This window comes from Micropterus dolomieu, linkage group LG02, assembly GCF_021292245.1.
Source record: "Micropterus dolomieu isolate WLL.071019.BEF.003 ecotype Adirondacks linkage group LG02, ASM2129224v1, whole genome shotgun sequence".
NCBI classification, from domain to species: Eukaryota; Metazoa; Chordata; class Actinopteri; order Centrarchiformes; family Centrarchidae; genus Micropterus; species Micropterus dolomieu.
Genome location: NC_060151.1, coordinates 28233679 through 28260960, shown reverse-complemented (window position 1 = coordinate 28260960; position 27282 = coordinate 28233679). Strand labels below are relative to the sequence as shown.

General features: G+C 40.7%; 1 protein-coding gene and 1 long non-coding RNA gene across 3 annotated transcripts in view; one reads left to right on the top strand and one right to left on the bottom strand.

Moving 5' to 3' along the window:
- The first annotated feature begins 4558 nt into the window (after positions 1-4558).
- On the top strand, positions 4559-6541 carry LOC123961482. 2 transcript variants are annotated; one of them, XR_006822740.1, is made up of 3 exons: positions 4559-4694; positions 5656-5777; positions 6248-6541. It is a non-coding gene; the product is annotated as an uncharacterized LOC123961482 (long non-coding RNA). The 2 variants fall into 2 exon arrangements; XR_006822741.1 differs by lacking the exon at positions 6248-6541 and adding an exon at positions 5921-6042.
- Positions 6542-10050: 3509 nt separating this feature from the next.
- grin2ca (glutamate receptor, ionotropic, N-methyl D-aspartate 2Ca) overlaps positions 10051-27282 on the bottom strand; it is a 61324-nt gene continuing 44092 nt past the window's right edge. Inside the window, exons 4-11 of the mRNA XM_046043466.1 lie at positions 24719-24887; positions 22243-22396; positions 21421-21546; positions 18524-18753; positions 15953-16113; positions 15660-15847; positions 14243-14475; positions 10051-11924 (exon numbers count right to left, since the gene is read on the bottom strand). Coding sequence (XP_045899422.1) covers positions 10302-11924; positions 14243-14475; positions 15660-15847; positions 15953-16113; positions 18524-18753; positions 21421-21546; positions 22243-22396; positions 24719-24887 — 2884 coding nt within the window. The 3' untranslated portion in view covers positions 10051-10301. The remainder of the gene's footprint in view (positions 11925-14242; positions 14476-15659; positions 15848-15952; positions 16114-18523; positions 18754-21420; positions 21547-22242; positions 22397-24718; positions 24888-27282) is intronic.

The window sequence follows — 27282 nt, the reverse complement described above, 5'->3', positions numbered from 1 at the left end:
AGCTTGGCTGAATGTCAGCAGTCAGGCGGGGAGACTAGCTTTGCATATTGTGTGTGTGGTGATCTCTTCCACACTTGTTACCAGTTTATTTTCTGTCCATTTTTCTGGGTCTGGCACAGACATATGACAAATATGGTTCTGTTGTTTCTGACGGAAAAATAAATAAACCTTTTTCAATTGCTGAAAAAATTCGGTCCAGAAGAGCAGATTCCTGCTGCTTGCTACACGTTGGTGATGTGAACCTATTGCTGCATTTCCACTGGCCCAAGTCGGTCCCGTGAACCTTCACGGCAAGCAGCGCTGTTATGTACCTGCTCGATAGCAGGCTGAACGTACCGCTTGCACGCCCTGACACTCGGCCAGTGTGTGTTGCACAAAGTCATCAATTCAAGTCGGCATTAGTGGCATGCACAGTTTTGTGCACCGTATTGAAATTGAGTAAAACCCACTCAATTTCAATACTGTGCTCTGTGTCCATCTCGCATCAAGCACAGCTCCCCATGCTGATCATGTGTATAGAGTTCACCCTACTACCAAGGTCTTTCCAGATACTGATCCGATCAGCTGATTCTTCCCATGACCTGTGTGCTCTGTCAGTTGACCATGTACAGTATGTGGCATGGTCTATTGTGTTTTGTCATGCCCAGCCAACATTATTGTTTTTTAATTGACCTCAGCTAACGAGAAAGACGACAAAAATTCAACTAGTTTCAGTGTGGCAGCAGTGAAAATGAATTTTTCATTTAATGGGATGTTAGACAGCACCTTTTTAGAAACCCTACAAAGTGAATGCCTGAGGCTTGTAGCTAACTTTCTCACACTCAGCAGCTTAAATGTACCAAGAGTGAAATCATATTCATAAACTGTTCCCTGATAAATAATCTTGTCCCGTATTTATGTAGCAAAAGAGGGAAATGAATTGTCTTGCAAAGCTCATCTTTGTATGCCCACTTTCTGTGAATTCATACATTTCAAAGAGGACTGAAAGGGAATGAATTTGTCACATTTCAAAGCACACAGATCGCAAAATTAGTCATTAATTATTGCGTGAAATGAATGAAGATCGGTCTGGTCAGTGAGCATAGTGAAAGAGTTTATTATATTCATCTATAGAGATTTAATTTAGAGCTGCAGAAATGAGATAATTCATCTGAGAGTCGTGAGAGTTCTCACACTTATTAAGTGCTTGTGACATTAATCTCTCTTTGTCCAATTGGAAGTCATGTTTCTATATGATGGCTTCAGAGAGAAATTCCAGTTAAAAATGCACCATGCTGAGATGAAGCTACTCAAAGACCTTTAAATGTTATCAAAAGCCATGGATGGATAGTTACATGGATTTCTACTTAACTGAGTAGTCTTTATGTGTATCCACTTAGCGTCCTTATTGTTGTAAGTTACTGTAGGACTAGCAGTGAAGCTGCAGGCACAATTATTAATAAATGTACAGTTATAACAGAAATAATGCTAGGAATGAGAGAAACACAACGATTTCTGGATTGTGCATCCTAACATTAAACCTTTTAAATGTGTTTTTGTGATCTGATTTGTCATCGTTCGCAGGGAAGTACATAAGCTGCTTATCTTTTTATTTTGTTATGCATTTTTGAGCTTTATTGTATAGTGGGGCTACAGAGAGAGAGGGGTGTGAAACATAGTGAAATTCGTTCTCTGCATTTAACCCATCCTAGTATTTGGAGCAGTGGGCAGCCACTGTGGGGGACAAACTCTAGTTAAGCCAGTACCATGGTCAAGGGCACTGATAGGATAATTAACCTAAAATAAAATGTCTTTCCATGTAATTAATGTGAATAGGAAATAGAGATGTATCAAACTGTTGAGTCTTTTGAGAGATGTAAATGTGAAGAGTGAGGCTGTGCCTTAAATCACTTCCTTGTTTCATCATTCATTCAATATGGATTATTGTCATTTTCATCACTGACAGATGAAGGGTCACTTACAAAATTAGGAGCATCACGTTTCTCCACTTATTTTCATTCCCGTGTGGGAATTCAGTTAAGGGCACTACATAGAACATATTTCACACCCAGAAACATTCAGAAATTAAATAAAATGGCTGGCGGTAAACATAGTGCACTATATAGTAAACAGGGAGGGGTTTTGGACACAGCCTAAGAGTCTAAAGCCACGTTGAGGCTATACTCTGACACAGTGGGGCTTTGAACTAAAATCAGCATGCTCACAATGAAAATATTAACGTGAAAAGTCCATCTGAAGTTGATGGGAAAGTCATTAGTTTTGCAGGTATTTAGTCGTAAGACAAAATACTGGAAACATGACAATGTTGACCTTGATGATGGTGCTAGCTGAAAAGTTAGGGGATCACAATTCATCTCCTGGGAACGACGCACAGTATGTTAAGACATTTTACTGAATAAGTGTAAACTCTTTGTACAAAATTTCACGTCAATTCATCAAAACATTATTGAGATATTTTTGTAACAAAGTGGCGGACTGACAGAGCAACGAGCGAATCGCATTTTTTTTTTTGTTAACGTGGTTAACAACACACACCTTGGTGAAAATCCAGACACATCTCCTCATGAAGATGCAGTGTAAAAACACACAGACGGAAATCTATTTTGTCCATAAGCTGTATACTAATTCTGTTTGTACCTGACAAAGGACCGAATTGGGTTGGAGAAGTTCACCTTCATGTGATAAATACAACACAAAAATCACAACAGAAGTTCACAGTGTTGTCTAACATTTAAAACACACATATGTGTAGGCTAACCCTCTACAACAATTCCCTTGTTGCTCCTCTTAAAGCAGTTTCATGTCTGCCTTAAAGCAAAAGTTAGGGGCCAGTGTGAACATTAAAACAGAGTTTGCTTGCTGTAATCTTTCCTCCTGTTCATCCTGGCCATTAAAAGGGCCCTTCCCAGTGCGCTTCCAATCGAAATTTTGGGGTTTCAGTGTTCATATGGACATCTGACAATTTGTAAACTCATCCTTTAGTTTCTCAGTCTTTCTTCCTAAAATAAAAGATTTCTCCTCATCCAAACAGATTGGGTGTAAGGATAGAGGGTGTTACATGTTCAAATTGGAAAGTCCTTTGAAAAAAATGTGGGATTTTAAATTTTTAATATAAAGTTGACTTGATTTAAGCTTTGGGTGGCTACTTGAACGCTTCTTGATACAATAACTTAACCCTATAGTTTCTTGTCTTGTCTTCATGTGCTTAGGAATATTTTTCATAGCAAGATATTGTCCCTGATGGAAGATTTAACTTGGAAGCGTATGTGGAATAAGTAATCAAGGTGAATAGTTAAATTTTTCAGCATGGTGCCAAGAGTCCCAGAGATCTATCGTTTTTAAATGGCCTTAATATCTCCAGCAGAATGCAGTCCAGTACCACAACAGCACTTGTGAGGTTGTGGATACTTAGGACATAGCAAATGACTGGTGATATTTTATCTGCTCGTGTAGAATCATTTATCATCTGCTCTGCAATCAGCCAGCACTCCCATCAATTCTGCAGGTCTCAGAGAGGAGAGAATAAATGCCTCATCGCCGCACCATTATGTCCCTGTTTGTCTCTGGGCCAACCTGAAAACACACAAGAGCCCAAGGCATGAGAAGCAGAGACACTAGTTTCACATCCGCATGGATCACTGATAACATCATTGCAGTTGTTGTCGTTTTGCTGACTTGCCTGTGTTTTTTAAATTGTGTGAGTTTAAATAGTTGGTATGTTGAATCAAGCTCTGTGAGCTGTAATATCACACACATTACAAGATGCATATTTGCTGTGACAGGATAATTTAAGGCTGCTATGTTTGGATTTGTGATAAAAATGTATTTTATTCCCCACTAATGTGTGATTTCTAAGGATAAAGTAGGCCATCTGAGTTTGGCTCCCAGCCCCGCTCAGCAATTACCATTAACATTTGTCACGTGAAAGCAATGTCAGCGTGAAAATAAACTTTTATAAATTTAAAACGTGTTTGCCTGCAATTCAGACTTCATAAAAGAAATGGACGAAGCCTAACGAGAGGCTGTTCTTGAAGGTTTCATCACCTTTTCTAGATTTGTTTTACCTGCATTTTTACTTTTGGCGTCTTCAACCTCACTGACCCACCAGGTCGATACGAACTTGCTGTGCAGCCAAATGTTGTTTAACTCTGTTTTAAAGTGGTAGACCTCAAAGTTTGAGAAATGTGTAGGCTATAAGACTATGCTAGACATCTAAAATACTTCCATTTGATGGAACCTCCTTGTGATCTGCAGTTTGAATATTCAATTAAGAGTTAGAAATAAGCTGACACAGAAAAGGCCTTTATGTGATACTGTCACATAATGTGTAATAAGAGGATTTTTCAAACTGCAAAGCTTTCTAAAGGCAAATATGAAGGGATAAGTAGATTTTGAGAGCTGCAAGCTGTTGATGGCTGGTTTCAGAACAAAGAAGAGACTTGATTAATGATTGATTATCATTATTATATTCCATTACATACATTGAATTTTCTTTTTTAGATATCGCCTACCCATGCTTTTGACTAGTAGTATGTCATGTGTAGCAGAGGTAGTTAAGTAGTGTGTTTAATTTAATGCAATTATTAGTTTCCCCCTGGAGTGGGCTGCAGCCTGGGCGCCCCCTGCCCGCGTCTGCACACTTTACCCCGGGATTCGTTACCCTTCGGGCCGCCGCGTCCCTCTCTGTCCCTGCGGTAGGTTCACCGGTTAATAAGCCGTGTTTGTTTTTGTTGCTAAAAGTGTATTTTCTTTTTTTTTGTCTGTAAACAAATGAGCTCCAAATGATCACTGCCAATGTTTCTGTTACGGTGTTGGCTTGTGTAATTTCTTGAAGAGTAATTTGTTGATTTCGGTGACTTTCCTAGCTTGATTGTTTCCACGTGTCACGTTAGATTCGTGGTGGAAGTAGGTTTGCTAACCAGCAGGAAGAAAATGCTGCTTGGGTATTTTCTGCAGCTACCAGTAAGTCGGCTGTGACCATCCGTGAATTTACACAATGAGTAAAACACGCAGTGACATGGTGTCTATTTGATGTGCAGTGGTGGAAGAAGTAACGTCCTTCTAAAGTACCACACTGTGCATGTACTCCATGTATGTTGTATTTTACTGCTGCAGATTTAAGATTGAGCTCATTTTAACTGTGTGGTTTAATCTACAATGCATGCAATGCATCATATTCTATAAAATCATCATATGTTTGTAAGGTTACTGCGTTTTCATTGGACAGTAAGGCGATTTTAATGGTAACCAGTAACTAAACCTGACAGACAAATTTATTGGAGTAAAAAGTACTTTATTTGCCTCTAATTGTATCATTGTGTTATTATAATTGTACCTTTTCACATTTTTTGATCTTCTTACTTTTTATATATTTATACTATTATGTTCATGTGTACTGTAGGCACAAATTTATACCAAAGCAAATTCCTCCAATGTGCAATAAAACTGATTCTGATTGTAAGATCTAGTAGAGTACACCTGTAATATTGCTTAAAATGGAAATAAAGTGCAGTAATTCTATTCCACCACTGATGATATTTGCCCACAGACATTTTAAGATGTCCTGTGCTGGTATATTAGCATGGTTTGATAAAGAGGCTTGCCTATCAATGGTCCCTTTTTTGTTGCTTCATTACAGCTTTTTGTTTAATACAGGTGGTGTGGGATGCACTGCTGCTGCTGGCCTGTGACTGTGGCCCCTCTTATCAGTTGTTCCTGACCATGCAGTTTGGAACCGGCTTGGTTCTTCCCAAAGTTAACTGTCAGGGACCACCAAGGTAAATATCTGCTGCTTTTGCTCACATTCATTCTGTGCATTTATGTCTTGGCTCTGTTCAGCTTATGTTAATGCGCTTGGAAATATGGCTGCCTACACTGCTGGAGATTTATGTTTTTTTTTTTTTTTATATTTATTCTATAGCAGCTGTTCTGGATCTGTGGATTGTGATAGCATGTCTTGTTGTGGCTGAGCTTATTTCTTTCTTGGTTTGGCACATGCATTTTAGTGCTTTGTTGCTGGTGATTTGTGCAGTGATAAAAAATAAATACTTATGTTTGAGTAATAAATGGTATGGACCTGATACCTGTACTCTAGGTTGTTGTTGTTTTGTTCGTCTTAGTTCACTGTAACCAGTCCAGAAGCTGGGGGTAATTTTATGTTGGCGTTAACAATGTAAACACGGCCAGTTGAGTTAACGTAATTATTTTTGATAATATTGGATTACCATATCATTTCCGGTCCATGCAGCTTGGAACTATGGCGGTTCTTACAGAGTTGACTCTCAGCTGACACCCTGTCAATAATATTCACTTCAACAAAGTGTCTGCTGCCTGCGCTAACGTGCCAATTGGGAATTCATAACTGTGTTCCACTTCCACACAGCACACTGGAGGTTTTGAGTTAAGTATTTTCAAAACAGACTTTCAAAAAAGACGCTTGATTTTTGAGTGCACTGTTTATGAACACTAATGTCTTACAATACCATGCGTAGAGGAAATAGAGGTGCTATTCCCTGCTGCAAAAACTGGTTTAAATTGCAGATTGTTGTTAAACGGCTTCAGCAAGATGGAAAACAGAAAAGTATTAAATCTTTGAAATGAAATTGGCAGTTGCATTTTTAGAGTTGATTGCACACAATGTTAGTGGATAACATTAAAGGATGTCGTTGTCTTTCTACACTAACTTTAAAATCTACTATAAATATTAGAATTGCAAACTGTATACACTGTAAATGCAGTAAGGAATTGGGACACAATCTTGGCTTGGTTCAGTCAATGTTTATGTGCTTGTAAATATGGCTGCTTTTATATTCTGCTTGTTGTTTTTGTTCCTCTTGTGTTGCGGCCGCTTTCTGCTCTGAAGCTGCTATGTTTGTACAGGTTTGCAGTGGTATCAGTTCTTAATTAATTTGTTTTTGTGAACGAGCTACTTTGCTTCTGGCTGTGGTTTAGCACATGTAGGGATGGGGATCGAGACCCGGTTCCAAAATTTCTCAAAACCCGAAAAATCAGTAAGGTTCGAGCTTATCGATACTGCTTTCGGGACTTGCGGGTCCTATGATGTAACATTAAGTCTTGAGCGTCAAATGTGATTTAATTTGAAATGCAATGGATAAGAAAATCATCAGGTTGCAGGCTCTGCCTGCTCTCTGTTGGCTCCTAAACACACACACACGCACACACATCTGCAGCAGAGCGAGAGGCGGCGCCGTCGCGATGTAATATGGTGAGGTTTAAGTTAGCTCCAAACTACTGTAACGTTAGCTGATGACAGCTACGCTCGTTACTGTAAGTACGTGCAATAAAACCTTCGCAAGTAAAAAGACAATACTTTGTCAATACACCTGTCTGTCAGGTAACGTTAAACATGTAGAAATGGTTAATTTAATCATTTCTGTCCTCAGTATCTCATCCTGTATGTTTTATATAAGCACAGCTAACGCTAGCTTGGCATTAGCCAAATATTAAAAACAAGCTAAGTAGAAAGCCGTCTGTCGTCTTAAAAACTCAACCAGACGCTCCTCCTTCTACTTGGTAACGTTACCTGCAGCCAGCGAGAGAGGAGGAGGGACTGAAACAGACTGATGTTGTTCTTTCTAAACGTCACTCACTACTTGTGATGTCAGATAGTTATTGAGTTACTTTGCTGTTGTCTAGAAACAACATTTAGCTGTATTTAAAATATTAAATTAAAAACAACCAGGCAGTTAATATGTACCCTTCAATATATGTTGATTTATCGCAAGTGATATGTCATCTCAATATATAACGTTATTGCACATTGAATATTTTCCTCATACCGTGCAGGCCTACCTCATGCCCGTTGGGTCTGGTCTTACCAAATAACCATCACTAAATAATAGTAAAGTAACGATAGTGGTATTGATAAATAATCGGATCGTTAAGCAGTCTCAATAAGGGTATCAATATCAATAAAAATGAACGATCCCCATCCCTAGGCACATGTATGATGATGCTGTCTTACTGTTGATTGTTGCTGTTATCAATTATGATTAAGGATGTCTGAGTAATTAGTGTCATTGGCTGGATTGGCTTTGCATTGCATTCCCCTCCAGTTTGTTTGTGTTGCTGTTTTGTAACCATCCCTGAGGCTAAGGGTAATACTCTATGTTGGCTCTACAGATATAAATACTGCTTATCTTCAACTTTCAACTGAAAAATTTTCAACTCTGGGCGAAACGCAGCGCTCGTCAATGTCAATTTTTACTAAGCCGTCCAATCACAGTGCAGGAGGTGTGGGACAAACACCACACCGAGCCATCTCAGCTCTTGAACCGCAAAATCTCATGAACCCACGTACGCTCTTAATGTTTCAGCCTCCTCTTCAAGCAGACCAAGGGCCAGACATTTGGTGGTGACATTTCTACATTTAGTAAAATTAGGTAGCCTACTTGCAACACATCACGTCCTCGGATATTATGTATCATAGCAACCAAAGTGTCTCAGCTGAAAAAAAAAAACAAAAAACGCACCTTAGCGCTCCCAGCTAGGGGTTTTAATAAAATATTAAATTTGATATCTGTTCTGAATAATTTTTTAAATCACATATTTTAAAAAGGCAATTATTTTGTAATGAAAAACCATAACCACCAATAAACGTATCAGTAAAATCCTAACAATAGAAAATAATCAAATGGCAGGTGGTACAGACAAAGTTTATGATAATTTATCACTCATTAACAAGTCCATCTCTTGGATGGATCTCATTTAATGTACTATTTTAAAGATTAAACATGACAATTAACATAAATCTTAAGAAAGTTTTGTGTTGGATTCTTATTCCAAAATGCGACGATAAGATTAAAAATTTTACAGTAAATATATATCGGTTCCACATATCGGTCATCGGTCTAATTGGTTACTAATAATATGTATTGGGATCGGCCTGAAAAAAACATATTGGTCGATCCCTATTATGTATTATGAGTGTAATGCTATGGATTGGTTTTGTTTTTGTTGTTTGTTGTTTCCTCTTTCGGCCTTTTGGTTGAGGTGATTTTGTATGCGTGTGTTATGGAAATATTGTCGGGGCTAAAAACTAAGTTACAGAGTTTTTTCTGGAATATTATGTATTCACATTTTTTCACCCCAAACATTAGAGAAATGTTTAAACTCTTATGTGACAGCTTGATTTATTCTTCATCATTAACATAATTGCAACTAAACTACTGAGCTTCCGTTTTATGGTTTGCACTGATGCTCTGCTTGGTAAACCGAACTGCCAATCTGAAGCTCAAAGCCATGTATTGATGCTCATCTGCTGCTTATCAACACGACATGATATTTCATAAGAGCTGCTTGTCTGGTGTGTTTTTGTGATTTTAACATGCATACATTAATAATTATCTTCTGCATAGCTGACATGTTCCAACCTTCTGCTGCAAGTCAAGTGCATTGGTGTAGTTTTATCTATCTCTGTCAGACTGTTCTTTTTATATCTTTGACCATACAGGGTATTCACATAATCATCCTTTTGTGTGAGTTGGCAAAAAGCAGATTGTGTGTACAATAGAGCACAAGTGAAAAGTAGACAGTCATATTCATTATATCACTGTACGACGTGGGAGCATGTTGAACATACAGATTGAGATGACAGGTGATTCCAAAAGGCCCTTGAGATGACCTTGTTCTTTATTAAAAGGTAGTGTAACAATGGAAATACATGTGATACTTTTTTATGGTTTTCCCTTTTAAAATCCCAGTCATATTACATAAATGACCAATGAAGCAGAAAGCCTCAGAGCAACTGAGCAACCCAGGTCGTGGTCTTCAGGGAAGATATGTCAGTAGTTTGATCACAAAATTATTATTATAGTAATTTATCTCTCAATTGACATGATGGTTACTGAAATGATTTGGAAATTAAAACATGAGAAAAAGAAATGTCTCAAGTTGTAGTCAGATTGAGAGGCTACAGTATATTGTCTCCCAGAATTCTTTCACATAGCAACACAGCATTTAAAAATCCTTTAAATAACAATCAACAGGTTAAATTTTTTTATGTATTAAATACTTTTCAACATTGCCTTTTCTTTTATTAGTATTTTACGCTTGGCTTCCAGAGTCCCAGCAGTAATTTGCTTGTCAGTGTGTTCTCCTTCACATGTCGCTACCCACGATATTATTGCACTGATAATTGAGAGTCAGCACTCTCAAGTACACTGTTGGTGTAGAGTAAAATTTTTGCTTTATCCAGAGGCTGGGGGGAGAACTCCCAGGCATGCCCCTCCTCAGAGGGGCTCAGTTTGAGAGCCTAGTTGAGTTCTAGTAAGGATGGGGACTCAGACCTCAGACTCCAGGCTGGATACTCTGCCCCAGGGCTTTGGCACATAGGGACTATTGACTCTGCGCGCCACCAACACCTGCCTCCTCTCTCTGTTCCCGGGGCCTGGGTCTTCCCTCTTTCCTGTGCTTTCGTAGGGCCCGAACATATTGTTGTGGTAAACCACCTGCCTGTCACTCATACGAGGCAGCATTGCTGCGTTATCTGGGCAGTGGCTTGTACAGGGAAACAAGTGGCACATGTCCTTGGAACCACCGTAAAACTGGGACGGTCCCTGGGCCAGTGGCCCAACATACACTGGTAAGTCTGTGTATGAGTTCAGATAGGTGGAGTAGTGTCTGTGCACCACTGTGGAGGAGGAGCGGCGCAGGGCAGCGGCATTCTGCAGGATGGCTTCTCTGTAAGAGGGCAATCGAGTGGAGTCCGAGTACTTGAGCTTTTGCTTGTAGGGGTAGGAGCCCATATGGGCTGGGTCCAAGTAGGCAGGCTCAGCGGCCAAGGGGTAGCAGGACAGGTTGTGCCCCAGGCTGCCGTATAGCTTGTGGGGCTTTGGGTTGGCCACTACTACCCGTGGAAACAGGTCAGGCATGTCTACACGGGTGGAGGGAGAGGTTGATGTGGAGGGCTTTGTTTCATCCACCTGATGGACCCTATCGTTGCCCCATGTAGCTTTGAGGAATGAGGCGCGGCGGTTGAGTTTGTCCTTCCCCAGAAGTGGTATGTCATCCATTTCAGGCTCGAGATAGGACTTCATACAGGAGTTGCAGCTGGTGCTGCCACCTGGGTAGTGTCCTGAAGTGCAGGCCATGGCAGCAGCAACAGGGGCATGGTTGTTCAAAAGGTGATTGGCCCTCAACTCAGCCAGGCAGGATCGAGGTTCATCATAGTCACCTCTCACTCTAGGCTCTGCAGCATCAAGCACGTAACTATGGGACCTCCTCCTCCGGGTCACACAGTCAGGGGGGTAGCTAAACTTCCTCCTCAGTGGGCCTTTGTGCTCCACATAGATATCGGGCACCTGGAACTCTCTGTAAGGAACAAAAGGCGACGTGGGGTGCCGTGCCTGGTTCTCCACATACAGCCTGCTGCTGTGGTGGGGATTAGAAGTACCAGAGGGAGCAGGGTCCCGCATGGCGATATGAGGGCTGCTGAGGCTGGAGATTGGGAGAGTCCTCTCGAAGACATGCTGACTGCTGCGGTTCGGTAGCGTGTAGCGGAGTGGGGTGGGTCGGGTCACCACCCGGGGCTTGTCCAGGAGGGGCTGGGTGGAGTTGTCCCCATAATGAACTGGGAAGGTGGGTGTGAGGGCCCTCTGAGGGTATGGTGAGTGGTTGTCTGTGATGCTGGAGATATAGGGAAGACGGCCATGGGTCATGTCTGTGGTCGTCACTCTGGGTGGCAGGCCAGCCCGCACATTGTCAGCCCCACGCCTGCTCCAGTTCTCTATTGTTTTAGTGGCATTGTCTAGAGAGTTTTCCACTCTGGCAGAGGACACCATGTCCTTGGCTGTCTGCAGCATCTTTAGCATATTGGCTTGTGTGTAGTTGGTAGTGATGTCCGGACTCTGCATGCTACCATTGTGGTCCGTTTCCTCTACTCCATTGAAGCAGCTGTAGATGCCCTGCAGAGAGAAGGAAGGGAAATTAAATTATTATCTTACCAGATATACAGAATAAACCAACAATCTACTGAACTTCCAATGATTTTCATTTTTTCTGTTTTTCTACAGATACTGTGATTCATTTTGGTCACTTTCTATAACATTTCTAATAACTTACTGAGCAAATTAGGTGAAAACAATAATATGGAAAACTGTCATTGCAAGAATCAAGAGATTCATCGTTGTTTCTGGCAGTTTAATGTTCAAGTTGCTGTGTTTGAAATGATGTTTGCACAGAGCTTGATCTTAAAAACAGCTCGGGCATACAAATGAGGGCATTGCTGATCATGCACTTGCCATATTAGTTTTTCCATTTTTATCCCACCAGTTTTATGGTACTTTTAAATTGTGTATCTGTTTAGAATTTTAATCTCACCTCTGACTCCCTTATACACACAGATGAAGAGTTTTAATGGGACAATTTAAATTCACTTTCTCAGGGACCACGACAATATTTCAACAAATAAACATGGAGTTCTTTTATTGCTTTGACGACCTTGAACTATTCTGGTTGTATACTGAATAGACTGCCTGCATTGCCAATATTTCTAAAGCTATATTTTGAAGGGTACCTCAGGGGGAGAGAGCAGGTTTTACTACTTGGGATGGGTATCGCTACTCCAGTATCGAGTAGAATTGAAACATATCCAGTCAAACTAGTATTTCTATCGATATCAAGGCCTACTTTTTGTTTGGTTTTGCTTGCAGCCAAACATGCTAGCAGCACACCGAAACAAAGAGAAGAGCACGGCTTTTTTTTCCTTATGTGCCTGCACCATAATCTGTATAATAAAAGACCTGCACGCGCAGAGTCCATGCATGATTTTAACAGCCGCTCACCTTTGGCTGTGGTCTCAGACAGGTTCGTCACTGTTTATCACCACAAGCTTTGCTTTCCGTTGGTTTCATCTTCTGGTATTATTTAACAGTTCTCTGTACATATTTATTTGCTGTTCACATCACTTGTCACTGATTGATCGCTGCGTTCCATCCCATTAATTAAATGCTTTTGTGGCGCTTTTTTTCCTCACTGTTTTTAGTGTAGTTATATGACTTGTTTAAACAGACTTCTTTCTTGTTTTTTTTTACATCTCACTGTTGTTTTTGGAGGAGGTGTGCAACTCACCAATAAAGGAAAAAGCCCTGGCGGAGATCATTTTATACACAAGATTCATTTTAATGTTCGAAAGTTAACAAAATAATTTTTTGTTGTTTACTTTAAACACACGTATCATAAAATACCTTAAATTTGGTTCCCACAACTTATTTGGTCACTAAACTACACACCAGTCAGATGTTATTTGTTGTCAACACGCCTCCTCAACATGCAGCTCAGCAGAAGACAAGTTCTGTTTTCGGTGACTTTATACAGCCTAGCCTACTACTGATGGAGAAAGTCACTGAAGAGGACATACAGGGAGAGAGAGAGAGGGTAAAGCCCCTATTCCACAACACGGTACCAGCTCGACTCGCCTTTTTTTGGTTTTCTAATGTGTAAAAGTTGAACTTGTACCTGCTACCAGGTACTTTTTTCGTATCACCTCCGTCTTATCTGTCGTCACATTGTGAGTAATGTTGAATCGTTTTAACTTAAATCGAGAGAGAGCTGTTTGTGGATCGCTGGTGTGTGTGTCGCATTGAACATTACGTCGTGGCAGTTGTGTGTGGTGTTGCTATGACGACCAGCTGGATTGAGGGGTGCTATCTCTGGGTTACTTTCTGCAATGGAAAACAGAGGATGGCCAAACCGACTGGAGGCGAGTCGAGGTGGTACCGGTAATGGAAAAACGGCATAAGAAGCGGGGAGCGCTGACGTGTTTGCAGCAGAGGTACGTTAGGTCTGTGAGTGTAAAGAGAACTGAAGGAGGCAAATTCAATAAGTGAGTGATACTTAAAATGAAGAATGAAGTATAATTAAAACGGTGAAATACGAAATAAACTAAGTTAATAGTATAAACAGCCCGCTCAGCAGAAAATACTGATATATATTTTATACCGGAATTCTGCCTGACTTTTTGGCCATATCGCCCAGCCCTAAACACAACTCACTGGGTGCTATGAAAGTAGACCTGGAGCACTGTACTGATAATTATAAACATTTCTCAACTATAGCTGTTATTTATGGAAAACTTGCCAAGCATTGTACAGCCACGTTGCACTACCTGTTGCTGCAGCTACCTAGACCAAATATTTAAATATAGTAAAATATATAAAATATATTGTAGTAACATAAACCACCATGTGCTGTCTGCAGTTTTTCACGTGTAAGGATTACTTACTCTGCTGATAGCTAGGAGGAAGTCCAGGCGCTCTGATTTGCGGACTGAATGTCGTAGTTTCCAGTAGAGCAGATGCTCCCAAGCGAAAACCAGCAGGCTCAGGCCCATGGCCACAAGCAGCATGTAGAAGACCCCTGCCATGTTGTCAATGTCCAGCTTACTGCTCATCACCTCTTTCTTCTCATTACGGCAGATCCCTGTGAGCCAAACGGTCTGCAGCTTCTGTGTGTCGCCTGTGAGTGAGGAGCACAGAATACAGACTTTAGCCCTATTTGCATAACATTGGAAATATTTGGGTACTTGGAGTAAGTAATAAAACACCCCCCAACCTCTGATGAAATCCATTTGCATGGAATAATGAAATTCTCTCAAATAACCAGCACCCCAGATTAGAGATGCACCGATTTGATTCCCGAATTTCTTTAAGTTCTGACCTGTTGAATCAGATTTTGGCAGATTCTGATAGTGATGTTGGTGTTAGCGGGGTATATTTAATTTTCTAGTAGGTATTTTCTTACTTCACCATTTTCATTCTCCACCTTATTGTAGTCTTCACACATTACTTAAATTTGCTCCCGTTCCCTTCATTTCTCTTTTACCCGCACTCACACACCTACACCTCTGCTGCACACCGGACTGCCCGCCTCTTTCTGTTTGTCTCTCCCTGTATGTGTCTGCTGTGTTTACTTTGTCCATCAGCAGTATGTTTTATTAAGTCACCGAAAAGACATAGAACTCGTCTTTTGGATTTTTCTACCTGCGATTCCGTTTTTCACGGCAGCAGGTGTGCCGCATGTGGAGGAGGCATGTTAATGACGTATGCCTATCGAAACCAATGTGGTACCAAATGATATTTGCACGGGTGTGTTCAATGTTGCTGTACGTGGTCAGTGCTTGTAAAATTTCCATCTCTCTTGGTGTTTCTCTGCAAAATTTTGAAATGGGTCAGCAAATATACCTGGGCAGCTGTTAATGTACCTACGCGGCCCACCCAAGTAAAGTCTATATCTGGGAAACACTGACTATTCAATTAAATAACTTTTACATTTTCTCCCAAACTGCACCAGTTTGCAGCACCTTCTCCTACTCTCACTCTCACTCAACTTGTGTAAATCACCTCTTGAAATCTCCTTTTATTGACATGCATTTGTGACACATCTCTCGGATAAATTTTAGTATATTATTATTTTGTACCCTATGTTCACACCTGTGACTGCCCAAGCCACTTTTTGTGTTTATGGCAGTTTTAAACTTATGTAAAACCATGTATTTCCATTTAGGTTTATGCATACAGTTATTATAGTATTATGGTAATATTATGTGAAATTCAGCATCGTGTGTGTGTGTGTGTGTGTGTGTGTGTGTGTATAGTATATATTATCTATCCATCCATACATCAAAAACATGAAGAATTTACCATCAGCCAGGAACTGCAGAAGGGCCAGGTCGATGGGTCGTTTCCAGCGTGAATCCTTCTGCAGGGCAATGCCATAACCAGTGGTGGCAAACACTTTCCCACTGCCAATGGTCACCAGCTTGCAGCCCTCATCTTTGCCAGCCATATAATTCAGCACAGCAGCATCATAGATAAAGGCATCCAGTTTCCTAGCAGGGTAAAGAAAAAGATTTTTAGTCAAATTGCCATTATATAACTGTTTGGCTCTCTGTTCTGCTGTAAATATATTTTTACTATCCTTGGCAGACACCTACCCGGTTTTGAGGCTGTTAAGGGCATCCTCTACTCCCTTCTGGTTGTATTTGACCATGTGGGAGTGCATTTCGGGGTAGTTACTCCTTATGTTGCGCTCTGTGCTGCCATTTGGGACCGTACCAAAGCGGAACGGAGGGTACTGCTCCTGTGGCTTTTGAAACTGTCAGAGAGGTAGAATAAGAATTGATAATGACAAAAATAATTGATTGCACATATAATTGAATAGAGTTGAAATAATTTTGTACAAAAATATTTGACCTAAGTAATGATCACTGTAGAGACCTTGGTATGTGAGCAAGAAATGTAATTCAACTCGTCCCATCACCCTTATGGTTACAGTGCTCTTTTCTGTCATTTAGAAGCACTATGCTTGCTGTAAAGCTCAGATAAAATTATTTCATCCTCTACTCTCAAGTCTCATTGTGCTAGTTATCCTGTTGCCCTTTTGCTCCGTTAATTTACACATCTAACTCTACAATTCAAAGACACGACAATCAGACACTGTGTCCAAAGAGATCCAAATTTCCTTTATCATTTTTCTCGTCTCCATATGAAATGAACTTCTCATTTTATCTTTTTGCTTTTGGCAGTACTATATGCATTTAATTAGCTGTGAGGACAGGAAGCCGGACGGGGTGGAAATGCAATTGACAAAATTGCACTTTTTCATTAACCTTATGCAAATATGTTCTTAGTACATTAGTTGAGGGAGAATTTAAGCTAAAGTTTGTGTATTAGAAAAAGGGCAATATCATGTCAGGACATCTTGAAAATGAACCAGACCTCTTCTGCATTCTGATATAAAACCCCCAAGTTTGTATCTGAGGACTTCTACATTATGTAAAACATACAACACCTTCCATCGACAATAGACGTAGTGGTTGTAGAGTTATAACGTAGAGAAAAAGTTACAATATGCAGTCAAACAAATTGTAGAAGTAAGTATGTATTTTCCTCTTTGGATGAATCACAAACCAAAGTTACCAAACTTAAACAACTTCTTTTAAATTTTGCCCTAGTGCCGGCAGCTTCACTAGTGCCTTGACATGTTGCACATGGCCAAAAAGTCCTCTCACCTTACTCTGCTTTACGCTGAAATGTTGCTGCAACTTAATATAAAGCTTTAACTATAACCAATAGGCCCGTTGTCATTGCCTTCAAAGTGAGAACATGATCTTCCACCTCCATGGTTAAGATCGGGTTCAGGAAAGTTAAACGTGGTTAGTTTTAGGGAAAGATTGTGTTCATATTTAAAAGAAACCAGCGTTGATCGTTGTTAGGAAACAAGATGCCAACCGTCATCTGTCAGACACTTTGTACACCCAAACATGTGCTACTACCTACATTTACATTTTACATTTATTCATTTAGCTGACGCTTTTATCCAAAGTGACTTACAATTGCCCAGGGACACATCGGTGGACCTTGGTATGTGAGAGGGAACACTGATTATTTGCAAGACTACAAGATGTCTCTTGTGAACATCAGTTGTTTAATGTGTTTTATCAAACAGGTAATGCTGTTGTATTTCTAAGTCCTTATGTCTGTCCATGTAGCCTACTTTAGATTAAGCTGTTGTGACAGCTATATCTTGACGGCATGTCGCTGAAACATTTTCTGCATACTCCTTTCTGGTATTATGTAGTGCAGAGATGTAATGTGTCAGACACAAATGGTGGATTGAAGGAGGTTGGGCGATGTCAGAGCTAACATGATGTGTTACAAAATCACAAGGCCTTTTCTTATAAATGAAGTGTATTGTGTAGGGATGAGGTAGTCATCTGTGTCAACACAGTGCAGTGTCCTTACAGCAGCTCTGCTCATCTTCATCAACCTCTCCTCTGATACAAGGTCACTTTCTGTGGCTTCATCTTGTACCTCATTTACATTTACTTAACCTGAACACTTCAGCACAGCTGGACAAACAGCAGTTCAACGCTTTATTCCCTTCCATGCTGCCTTGCAGAATTCTGTTCAATAATCTATGGACTCTGTCAAAATGGCTCAGTTTCTTTCTCTGCATAGCAGAGTTAATGCATACTGAAATGAGGATTGTAAATGGCTTTGCCAGAATCGTAATGAGCAGTGGACAGCTCGGTCTTTTCCTCAAATGCCTCTTTAATCCCTTAAGTTGCCTGTGAGCAAAGCGTCTACGAACCATTTCTTGTGCTTATGGTTTAACATGGATTTCCTTGTCAATACTGCTATAAAACACATCCTCAGGCCAGACGAATATGCATAAGATAATACCAGAAATTATAATCACCGCCTGCCCGGAAAATCCACTTGTGTATTACGTTTTGTAGGCTTTTCACAGACATCCACATATAAAGAGTTTGGGGATGTAATTCAATTTCACCACTTACTATATGAACCCTATTTTGCTGGGAAAGTGAAAAGTCACAGCCATGACATTGCCACTTCTGGATATTTGCCTTCACAGCTCTACCACACACTGTTTACACACCCAAAATAGACCACTTTGTGTTTTTCCTAAGCTGTACATCAAACACAACAACACGCCTGACAACACACACAGGACTGTCAATGACAGTGACAGAGCTCTGTACCTTTTTGTCACTCAGTCCAGAGACAGTGTCGATGTATTGCTCCTGGATCATGAAGGCTGCCAGGTTGGCTGTGTAGGAAGCCAGGAAGATGACAGCGAAGAAAGCCCAGACCAGGACCATGATTTTACTGGTGGTGCCCTTTGGATTCTCAATGGGGACCGAGTTGTTGAAGACGATTCCCCACAGCAGCCACACTGACTTCCCAATAGTGAACGTGGGACCTCCGGGATCTAGGAAGGAAGTCAAGAGAGGATCAGTCTATACATGGTGGACAATGTTGAGGGAATGCGCTCAACACACACGCTAAGCAACAAAATCATGTCATTGCCCTTCAGAATGGCGCATGTAACTTTTCCAAAAGGTTGGTTTAAGTTTGTAAGTTTAGGGAAAAATCACCCTTGAGGGGGGAAAAAAAAGACAACACAAAGCCACACGCTTTGTATGCTTAACCATTAAAACGTTTGGCTGTTTAACCTTGTGCAACTCTCACTTTTCGTATGTGTGCAAGAGCTCATTTGTGAGGAAACATAAATGTAGGTTGTTTTAGGCATTTGAACAAATGACTATTTCTTTGTTGTTGTTTTTTTTTTTTGCGAGGACAGTCTCACAAATGTGCTTTTTTCCCCTCCTTAGTTTAGATCTAATGTTTTGTAATATAAAAGGCATCTTCTGGTATTTTTAGTCAATTTATGAGTATCTGTCTTGTGTCCGTAAGCAGCTGACTTTTTGCCAAAAGCTGGATTGAGTTGTTTTTGGTGCTAGTCAGGGTATGTGGTGCAAAATTCAATCCTGACCTCTGTTATTGGTGTGGCATTTCATTGCAAATTGAAATATGTCAGTGTTGCCATTGTGATGAAGAGGTCTTGCACCCTTAACTTGAAATTGTCAAATGTCAGCAGACTGACTCATGGAAGACAATAACTATAGTAGTAACAGTAAAGCAGCTGCCTTGTTTGGTAGTCTGAAAGATAAGTTAATTACATGTCTAAACTATGATGTACACAACCAATTTGATGTTCTTGTTATGCAGTGACAACATGTCGTATTTGACCTTGCTGTACATCGGAAAATACATTAAAAAAAAAAAAAAAAAAAAAAAAAAAGATCAGAAGCTGAGCCATGAGCGCCTTGGCCTTTCTTCATCCATTAAAAGATATTTTATAGATCACATGGCTCAGAGATGAAACTGCAGCATCTCAATTTTCCAGGCATTGATCCAATATGTGGCCACTGTAAATAGGCTTGGATTTCACATATTCCCTAAAGCCCCTCGGCTTGAGACTCTTAAGACTTCTGCAAAATGCATCTGCTAATTTAAAATAAAAACCCTGTCCACAAATAATTCACTATACCCTGCAGTCGGGGATGGAAATTAACATCCGCCGTCCGCCAAATGCGGGTGGATTTTCCGTTTGGCAGCCAAATGTTGAAAGACTACCTGCCAATGTGGCAATATTCGGCATATAATATCTATTCATAGTTTTAACGTGACGTCACATTACAAGGAAAGCGCTCCCTTGGAGGGCAAAATGACGTTGTTTTCCACTGCCCGCCAACCAGGAAAGAAAGTGATGCCCTGTTTGTTAATTTTGCGTTGCCAAAACGCTGGATGGTTGTTGTGCTTTCGGATGCACTTATTGCGTGTTAGGTGAGGGATTCCCTACAAGGTAGACATAAACATTACCACAGTCAAGCGCTAGCAGGGACCTGGCTGTGTTTAACGGCGGAAAAATGGCACTGGGTGCTGTATATTGATCGCAATTGCCCAACACTTGTGGTTTGTGTCCATATCTATGTTTTTCTTCACTTGAGAGGTGATCCAAATAAAATTTAACAGCTTTTGCGGCGTCTCTACGAGGGAGTCAGGTGTGAGCCGCTATCTTGTTCTGTTCTTTTGCCCTCCGGGTCACCACACATGTCACTTGACTGAAAACTATGAATTTGATGGTAATTAGCAGAAGACCGGCGTTCTTGTTGGTTGTGTGTCGCACTTGGGGAGAGTGAGACGGCTGTCCTCCCCAGAGATCAAGGAGAATGATCCATACATTTACATTGTACATTTATTCATTTATTCGCTTTTATCCAAAGCGACTTACAATTGCTGTACATGTGAGAGGTCTAGGGGTTAAGTGTCTTGCTCAGGGACACATTGGTGTCTCACAGTGGATTTGAACCCAGGTCTCTCACACCAAAGGCTTATCCACTGCTCCATCACCACCCACAGACAATATTGATCCCACAAAAGCTGTGATGCTGTGGCACCAGGACACTGTCAGAACCAGGAGGCCAGAAGAGGGTGATTGTAGAAAGTGAGCAGTCTGATGAGGAGGCATAAGTTGAATGATAAAGCATGAGTGAGCAGTGATAAGATTTAAGTTGAATGATTAATAAGCATCTTGTAAGTTTATAAAACAATTTTTGTTATGTTTTAAGTACATTTAATAACATAATTTTGCTTCAAATTTCACTCTGGCCTCTTCTTTAAATTTTTATAATTGACATAATACCTTATTATCTTAATTAAAAGGACGGAAACACAAGCCAGTTTATTATTTTGGGCGGTAAAAAATGTTTGGCCGGTGGATTTTTTTCATCTACCAGCTCACATACTACAGTGGCAGGTGAGCCAAAACGTTTTCCACCCCTACCTGCAATGATGAGAATTAAATGTGATAGGGACATTGAATTTTTATTTTGAAATGTGTGGTACCTAAACCTGAAAATAAAAATGTAAGAATTCAAAATTCTTACACTATGAATTAACAGCTGGAGAGTCAAGCAAAGCAGTCGATGACTGACTTGTATAGCTTATCAAGCAGCCACCTTATTGTCTCTTCTGTAGTTGTGATTGTGAAGGTAGAATCAGAAGGTGGATGTAGGAGGGAGGTAAGACTCACCTTTGGCAGTAACCAGGCTGCGGTTGTACCCAACTGGACTGCAATATTCAAAGACGAAGACTGTGATGGCCACAACAGTCAGACACATGACGAACATCATCACCCACACCGCCGGACTGTATGGTTCTACAGGGACAGAGGACATAGGGCCCAGTGAGGCAGGGGAAATGCATACTTTCTGTTTTTACTGATGAAGAAAACTGGGCAAACTAAAACAAAACCAAATTATTCTGTTATCATCATGAATTAACAGTATGTCATATCAGCATGAAAGGCAACTAACTATTCCACATATGAAAAGGCTGTGAGACTGATTGTTTAAATGACATACTGTGATTATCAATGCAATATTTACCATATCTGCCTTTTAGAGTTTTTATTTAATTCATTTCATTTGTCAGGGACAACACCAACTGATCATTGAAACAACTGTAAGTGAGCCAGAATAAAATATGTTACATACAAGAAAATGCAAAAAATTTACAAAAAACATCAAATATATGCAAATAAATAATATAAAAAACATACAAAAGACAATTCACATAATAGTTAAAAATGAAATAAAAAAAAATAAAGTTTAAAGAGTAACCAATAGACAATTAACAAGAAATGAGAGTAGCAAGGGGGAGTGGTTTGCGACAGAGGTCCCGGGTTGGGACGAACCAGTACCACTGCAGTAACAGTATACAGTAAGGTACTTAACCACTAGGCCACCACAGTTCCCCAGTGATAGCTAAGTTGAGCACAATTTTTAAGCAAAGGCGAAAACATCAACAGCCTTGTGTCTTCGTTACATCAGAGAAGCACAGAGAAGTTTCTCACCTAAAAAGGCAGATGGTGAGACAGTCCCGTTACTTCTGGCAACCATCACACTGATCCCTGTCTCCACAAACGGCACTGAGAAGTCAATAATCTCAGAACGCTCTTCGTTTATGGTCAGCGAGCCGATGGCCATGTCCGCCCGTTTGTAGAACACCTGTGGCGGGAGGAAAGTCAATAGAGAGATTTTTTGGATGAGATTACAGTGCGAATGGAGAGCAGATGTTTGTGTGGCGCTATCATAAATCGGACGGTGTGTATCAGTGTCCGACATAATACTGGACCTCCATTGCTGAGCTGTGAGATGAATCTCATCCATCAGTGGAGTCAACAGTCAGCCTCTGTCCCTGAGGTGATGTACTGTCGGGATCTTCCAGTGCCCACCCAGCAGCCACGCGGACACAACTCAAAAGCCCATCATAATGTTATCTTGCGTTTTTTCACCAGTGTATCGCAAAGCACGATCCACCATCTAATCCATCTCTAATCCAATAGAAGGTATATTGCAGGATATAGCCTAATGCCTATTACATTAAGCGTCTGCTGGCAAAATATTACAAGCAGAAAGTGGAACTAATCGCTTCAGGCTAAAGGTGACATACTGAATTGGATGTGATGCTATTCTTGCTAATGTTTGAACCTCTCAGAGTTCCACCAGCACAGTTCAAAAGCCCCAGTGACAGCTTTTTTGGCCTTTTCTCCCACAACACACCACTGTTTATCATACTGATGGAGAGCTGGTGGATTTACAGTCCAGACACTCCGCCTCATGCAAGCCATTAGCTATCCTATGGAGGCTGATGCCTCATTGAGCACAATAGCCTTCCTGGTTTTGAAAAAAGGGGAAGTAAGGCCAACTAATGTTGTATCCTCAAACTCCTCAAGAAGACGGCCAGCCAGAGGAATCTGACTGTAGAGATTATTCACAAGGACACCTACTCCTCCTATTTGTACAACAGTCCCTCCCTCGCCCACCACAGTGACCTTGGTACCTATTTATGCACTCATTAATCTTGACTTGAAATTGCTTTTCCTTTTTTTTTTTTTTAACCAAAGCCAAAGAGTCTGAGATTTTTACTCTTATCAATAGCTGGCACGCACAATATTTTACTCATAATCAAAATAAAATGTTAAAAACAAAAAAATTAAATACCACAATGGGTCAATCAGACGGTTAAAATGTGGTCACATACAACAGTTCAAATTAAAGATTTACCTACATGCATGCTTTTTTAAGGTTTTCAGTATTGATTAAATTACAATGCCAAATGACTAGGGAAAACTTTTGTGGATATTTGCATATTTTATAGTCTTCTCTTAAAATGCATTTCGATCATAATGTATATGTCCTGAATAGTGTAGTTTTTGAGAGTGATATGTTGCTATGACCCCGAATAGTCGAAGATTCGATGCTTCCATGGGCGGAGCCTGATTCGACTGTCAATCTCACAGTCGAAGCATCGCAGTGAAACAAGGATCACGCCATTTTGGTGATATGGGGGTGCTCAACGTCTGATTTTACATAGAACTACCAGTTTTCTCCCAATAAGTTAAAATACTGCCTATTACATCATACATTTCAACGTTTAATGCTGTAAATAAACATAAATAAATAAATCCAAAATTGTAACCCTAACCCTGGGGCGCATGTGTGGGCGTAGCGTCTGTGTGTGCAGTGGCAGTGGAGGAACACTCGCTGAAGAGACGGAGCCCCCACTACTTTTTTTTTGGAGTAAGCCATAATTAATCAGTTTTCTATGACCTAATTGCAGAATACCCTTCATTATAACCAGGTTAAACTGTTTAAGGAGTTTGAAAGGTGTGGTTGTTTACTAGATGGGGAGGATCAAAGGAATTCAAGCTGTGTCATAGGTTTTGATATTTCCTCATCTGCTGCAAAGATTTTGACCAATAAAAAAAGTAAAAAAGAAAATATACTGTAAAAACTCATTTCAGGAATCAATTAATATATAATATAAATATAATTAACTGTGTGACAATACACTTTTTAAGTCACTCACTCTCAATATTTTATATAATATTAACTCTATTTTAAAACTATTTTTAAGAAATCTTAAGTGACTAAATATATGACTTGAAAAATAGTCTTTTATTCGACTAAAAAATGTCACGTTTTATTATCTTGTGGGACAAGATCTCGTCAGGCCCCTGAAAATAATATTACTATATTGAAAGTTTCTTTGCGCGTTCAGTTTAGCTTATTCAGCGTTAGCCACCAGAGTAATAGAGCTAAATCCAACATTTCAAATTACTAGCGGCTAGAACTGATTACAGAAATGCCTTACAGATCTACCAATGCACATTTAAACCATCTTGGTATGTATTTCATTCCTGACTACAATGATGAGAAGCAGCTAACAGGGACCTGACATAATTCATAATTGTGGCGATGTCACTGTGGTCTTACTGAGTGAAGTGGGACGGCTGCCATGTAAATCTAGCAGCTGGTAATTCTTACCTCTCCGATCATCCCGTTCCAAATGCCTCGGACCAGCTTGCCGTGCTTGCCGTTGGTGACCAGGTAGAGGTCATAGGAAAACTTTATGGTGCGGGACAGCTTCTTCAGGATGTCTATGCAGAAGCCCTTGCAGCACAGTTTTGTGTACGGCTCAGTGTGACCCACAATTCTAAAAGACACAGACAGAAACAGAAAATGTGATCGTCATCACTGACAACAACCTAAACATTTGAGTGAGTTTCATTTGGAGGCATTTCCTGCTCTTTGAGAAATGGTTTCTTCACATTATAAGTTTCTGTTAATCTAGGCTGCTCAGTTTTCATTGTTATAGATGATGCCATTAAACTCTCATTATATGTTATCAATTGAAGGGAAATCACCAATTAGTATATTCAATAAATTATTTGGATTATACGGAAATAGCAATATAATTGTCATAATGTAAAATATTGACCAATGAGGTTAAAAGGATAACCATTAAGTCTGCTACAGTTTAGTTTTTTACTTTTCATGTGTGTCTGGCGCAACCCACTTGGAATTACAAGACACAGCTATAAAACATGCATCTTCCACTAAAAAACAAGAGTTATACAAGTCTATAGCACAACAGTATAAGCAAGAAACACCTGTATGACATAATGTAATACAACAAAGCAGCTGTAGTAATTACTAGCTTACTTAAAGGATAGTCCTAGTTCAGCGTGTGTCTTATTTAAAACAAATCATTCTATTAGTTCTGAGAACCTTGTACTCACTAAGATAATCTAGATAAACAGTTTATCTTCATCTAAAACACTTTATTTTTGATACTAGTGCTGATAATAGTACGTCAGTTTTGGTCATATGCTAAAACAATCCTTTTTCCTTAACAGTTTTTGCAAAACCACAGAAACTTAGGATCTCAAATGTTAAATGATGTTGAAACACAAGCAGCCTCACAAGATCCTGCAGGGGTATCTACCTTTTTGGTCCCTTGTCGTTTTCTGGTAACAACGCATGCACAGCTGGTCATTACAACTGATATCTACAAGAACACGTGACTGAGAAGGAATGAGGGACTGAGAAGTAAATGTAAAGCAGGTGTTGGAGCTGACCAGCCATCTCCTAAACATCGAGGCTGAGGCTCTGACATCAGGAAATTTGGGAGGGGTGGGTTTGCAGGAGCAAGAGGTGGAGCCACTCCACAGTTTTGCAAATTATGTCACAGCTCCAACAGGTACTCTGTTTCACCGAATCCTGGCTCACCGAGCGCATCCCGGACAGCGCACAGCGCACTTCACCTACCCGGATTTAATCTCATCAGCGCGGATCGCGAAAGGGAGCTCACGGGAGCTCACGGGAAAAACACGGGGAGGCGGACTCTGTTTCTATAGAAACGAAGGTTGGTGCACAGATGTCACAGTGTTGAAGAAATCATGCAGCCCTCAGTTGGAGACATTATTTATAAACTGTAAACCGTTTTATTCACCGCGGGAGTTTTCCTCATTTCTTCTGGTCGCTGTTTACATTCCACCTCAGGCCTGTGTTAGTGAGGCGTTACTACACCTGGCCGACCAGATAACTAACGTGGAGAAAAAACCTCCAGACTCCCTGCGCATTGTTCTTGGGGACTTTAACAAAGCAAACCTCAGTCATGAACTTCCAAAATACAGACAGCATATTAAGTGTCACACCAGGGACGCTAACACACTGGACCACTGCTACACAACATTAAAGGACGCCTATCGCTCTGTTCCCCGTGCAGCCTTGGGACTCTCTGATCACTGTCTGGTTCATCTTATCCCGACACACAGGCAAAAACTGAAATCTGCTAAACCTGTTGTAAAGGCTGTGAAAAGATGGACCAACAAGTCAAAGCTGGAGTTACAGGCCTGCTTTGACTGCACTGAGTGGAGTGTTTTTGAGGCTGCAGCCACTGACCTGGACGAACTAACTGACACTGTGACATCTTACATCAGGTTTTGTAGGACATGTGTGTGCCGACTAAAACCTTCCGCACATACAACAACCAAAAACCCCTGGTTCACAGCGAAACTCAGGCAGCTTCGTCAGACCAAGGAGGAGGCCTTCAGAAGGGGGGACAGAGTCTTGTACAACCAGGCCAGGAACACACTGACTAAAGAGGTCAAAGCTGCAAAGAGGTGCTATGCTGAGAAGCAAAATAACAGCTTTGCAGCCAACGACCCTGCATCAGTGTGGAGAAGCCTACGGACACTCACAAACTACAAGAGACCATCCCCCAACACTGCTGGTACTCAACGACCGGCAGACGAGCTGAATGGTTTCTACTGTAGGTTTGAAAAGCTCAGAGTCACACCTCTCCCCCACTCCAACGCCATCTTCAAACAGTCACCTCCCCCCTCCGACCCCTCACCTGCACTCAAGATCTGTGAAGAGGACGTGAGCCACCTCTTCCAAAGGCAGAAGATCAGGAAGGCTCCTGGACCTGACGGTGTCTCACCATCATGCCTGAAAATCTGTGCAGACCAGCTGGCCCCCATCTTCACTCAGATCTTCAACAGATCACTGGAGCTGTGTGAAGTTCCCTCCTGCTTCAAACGCTC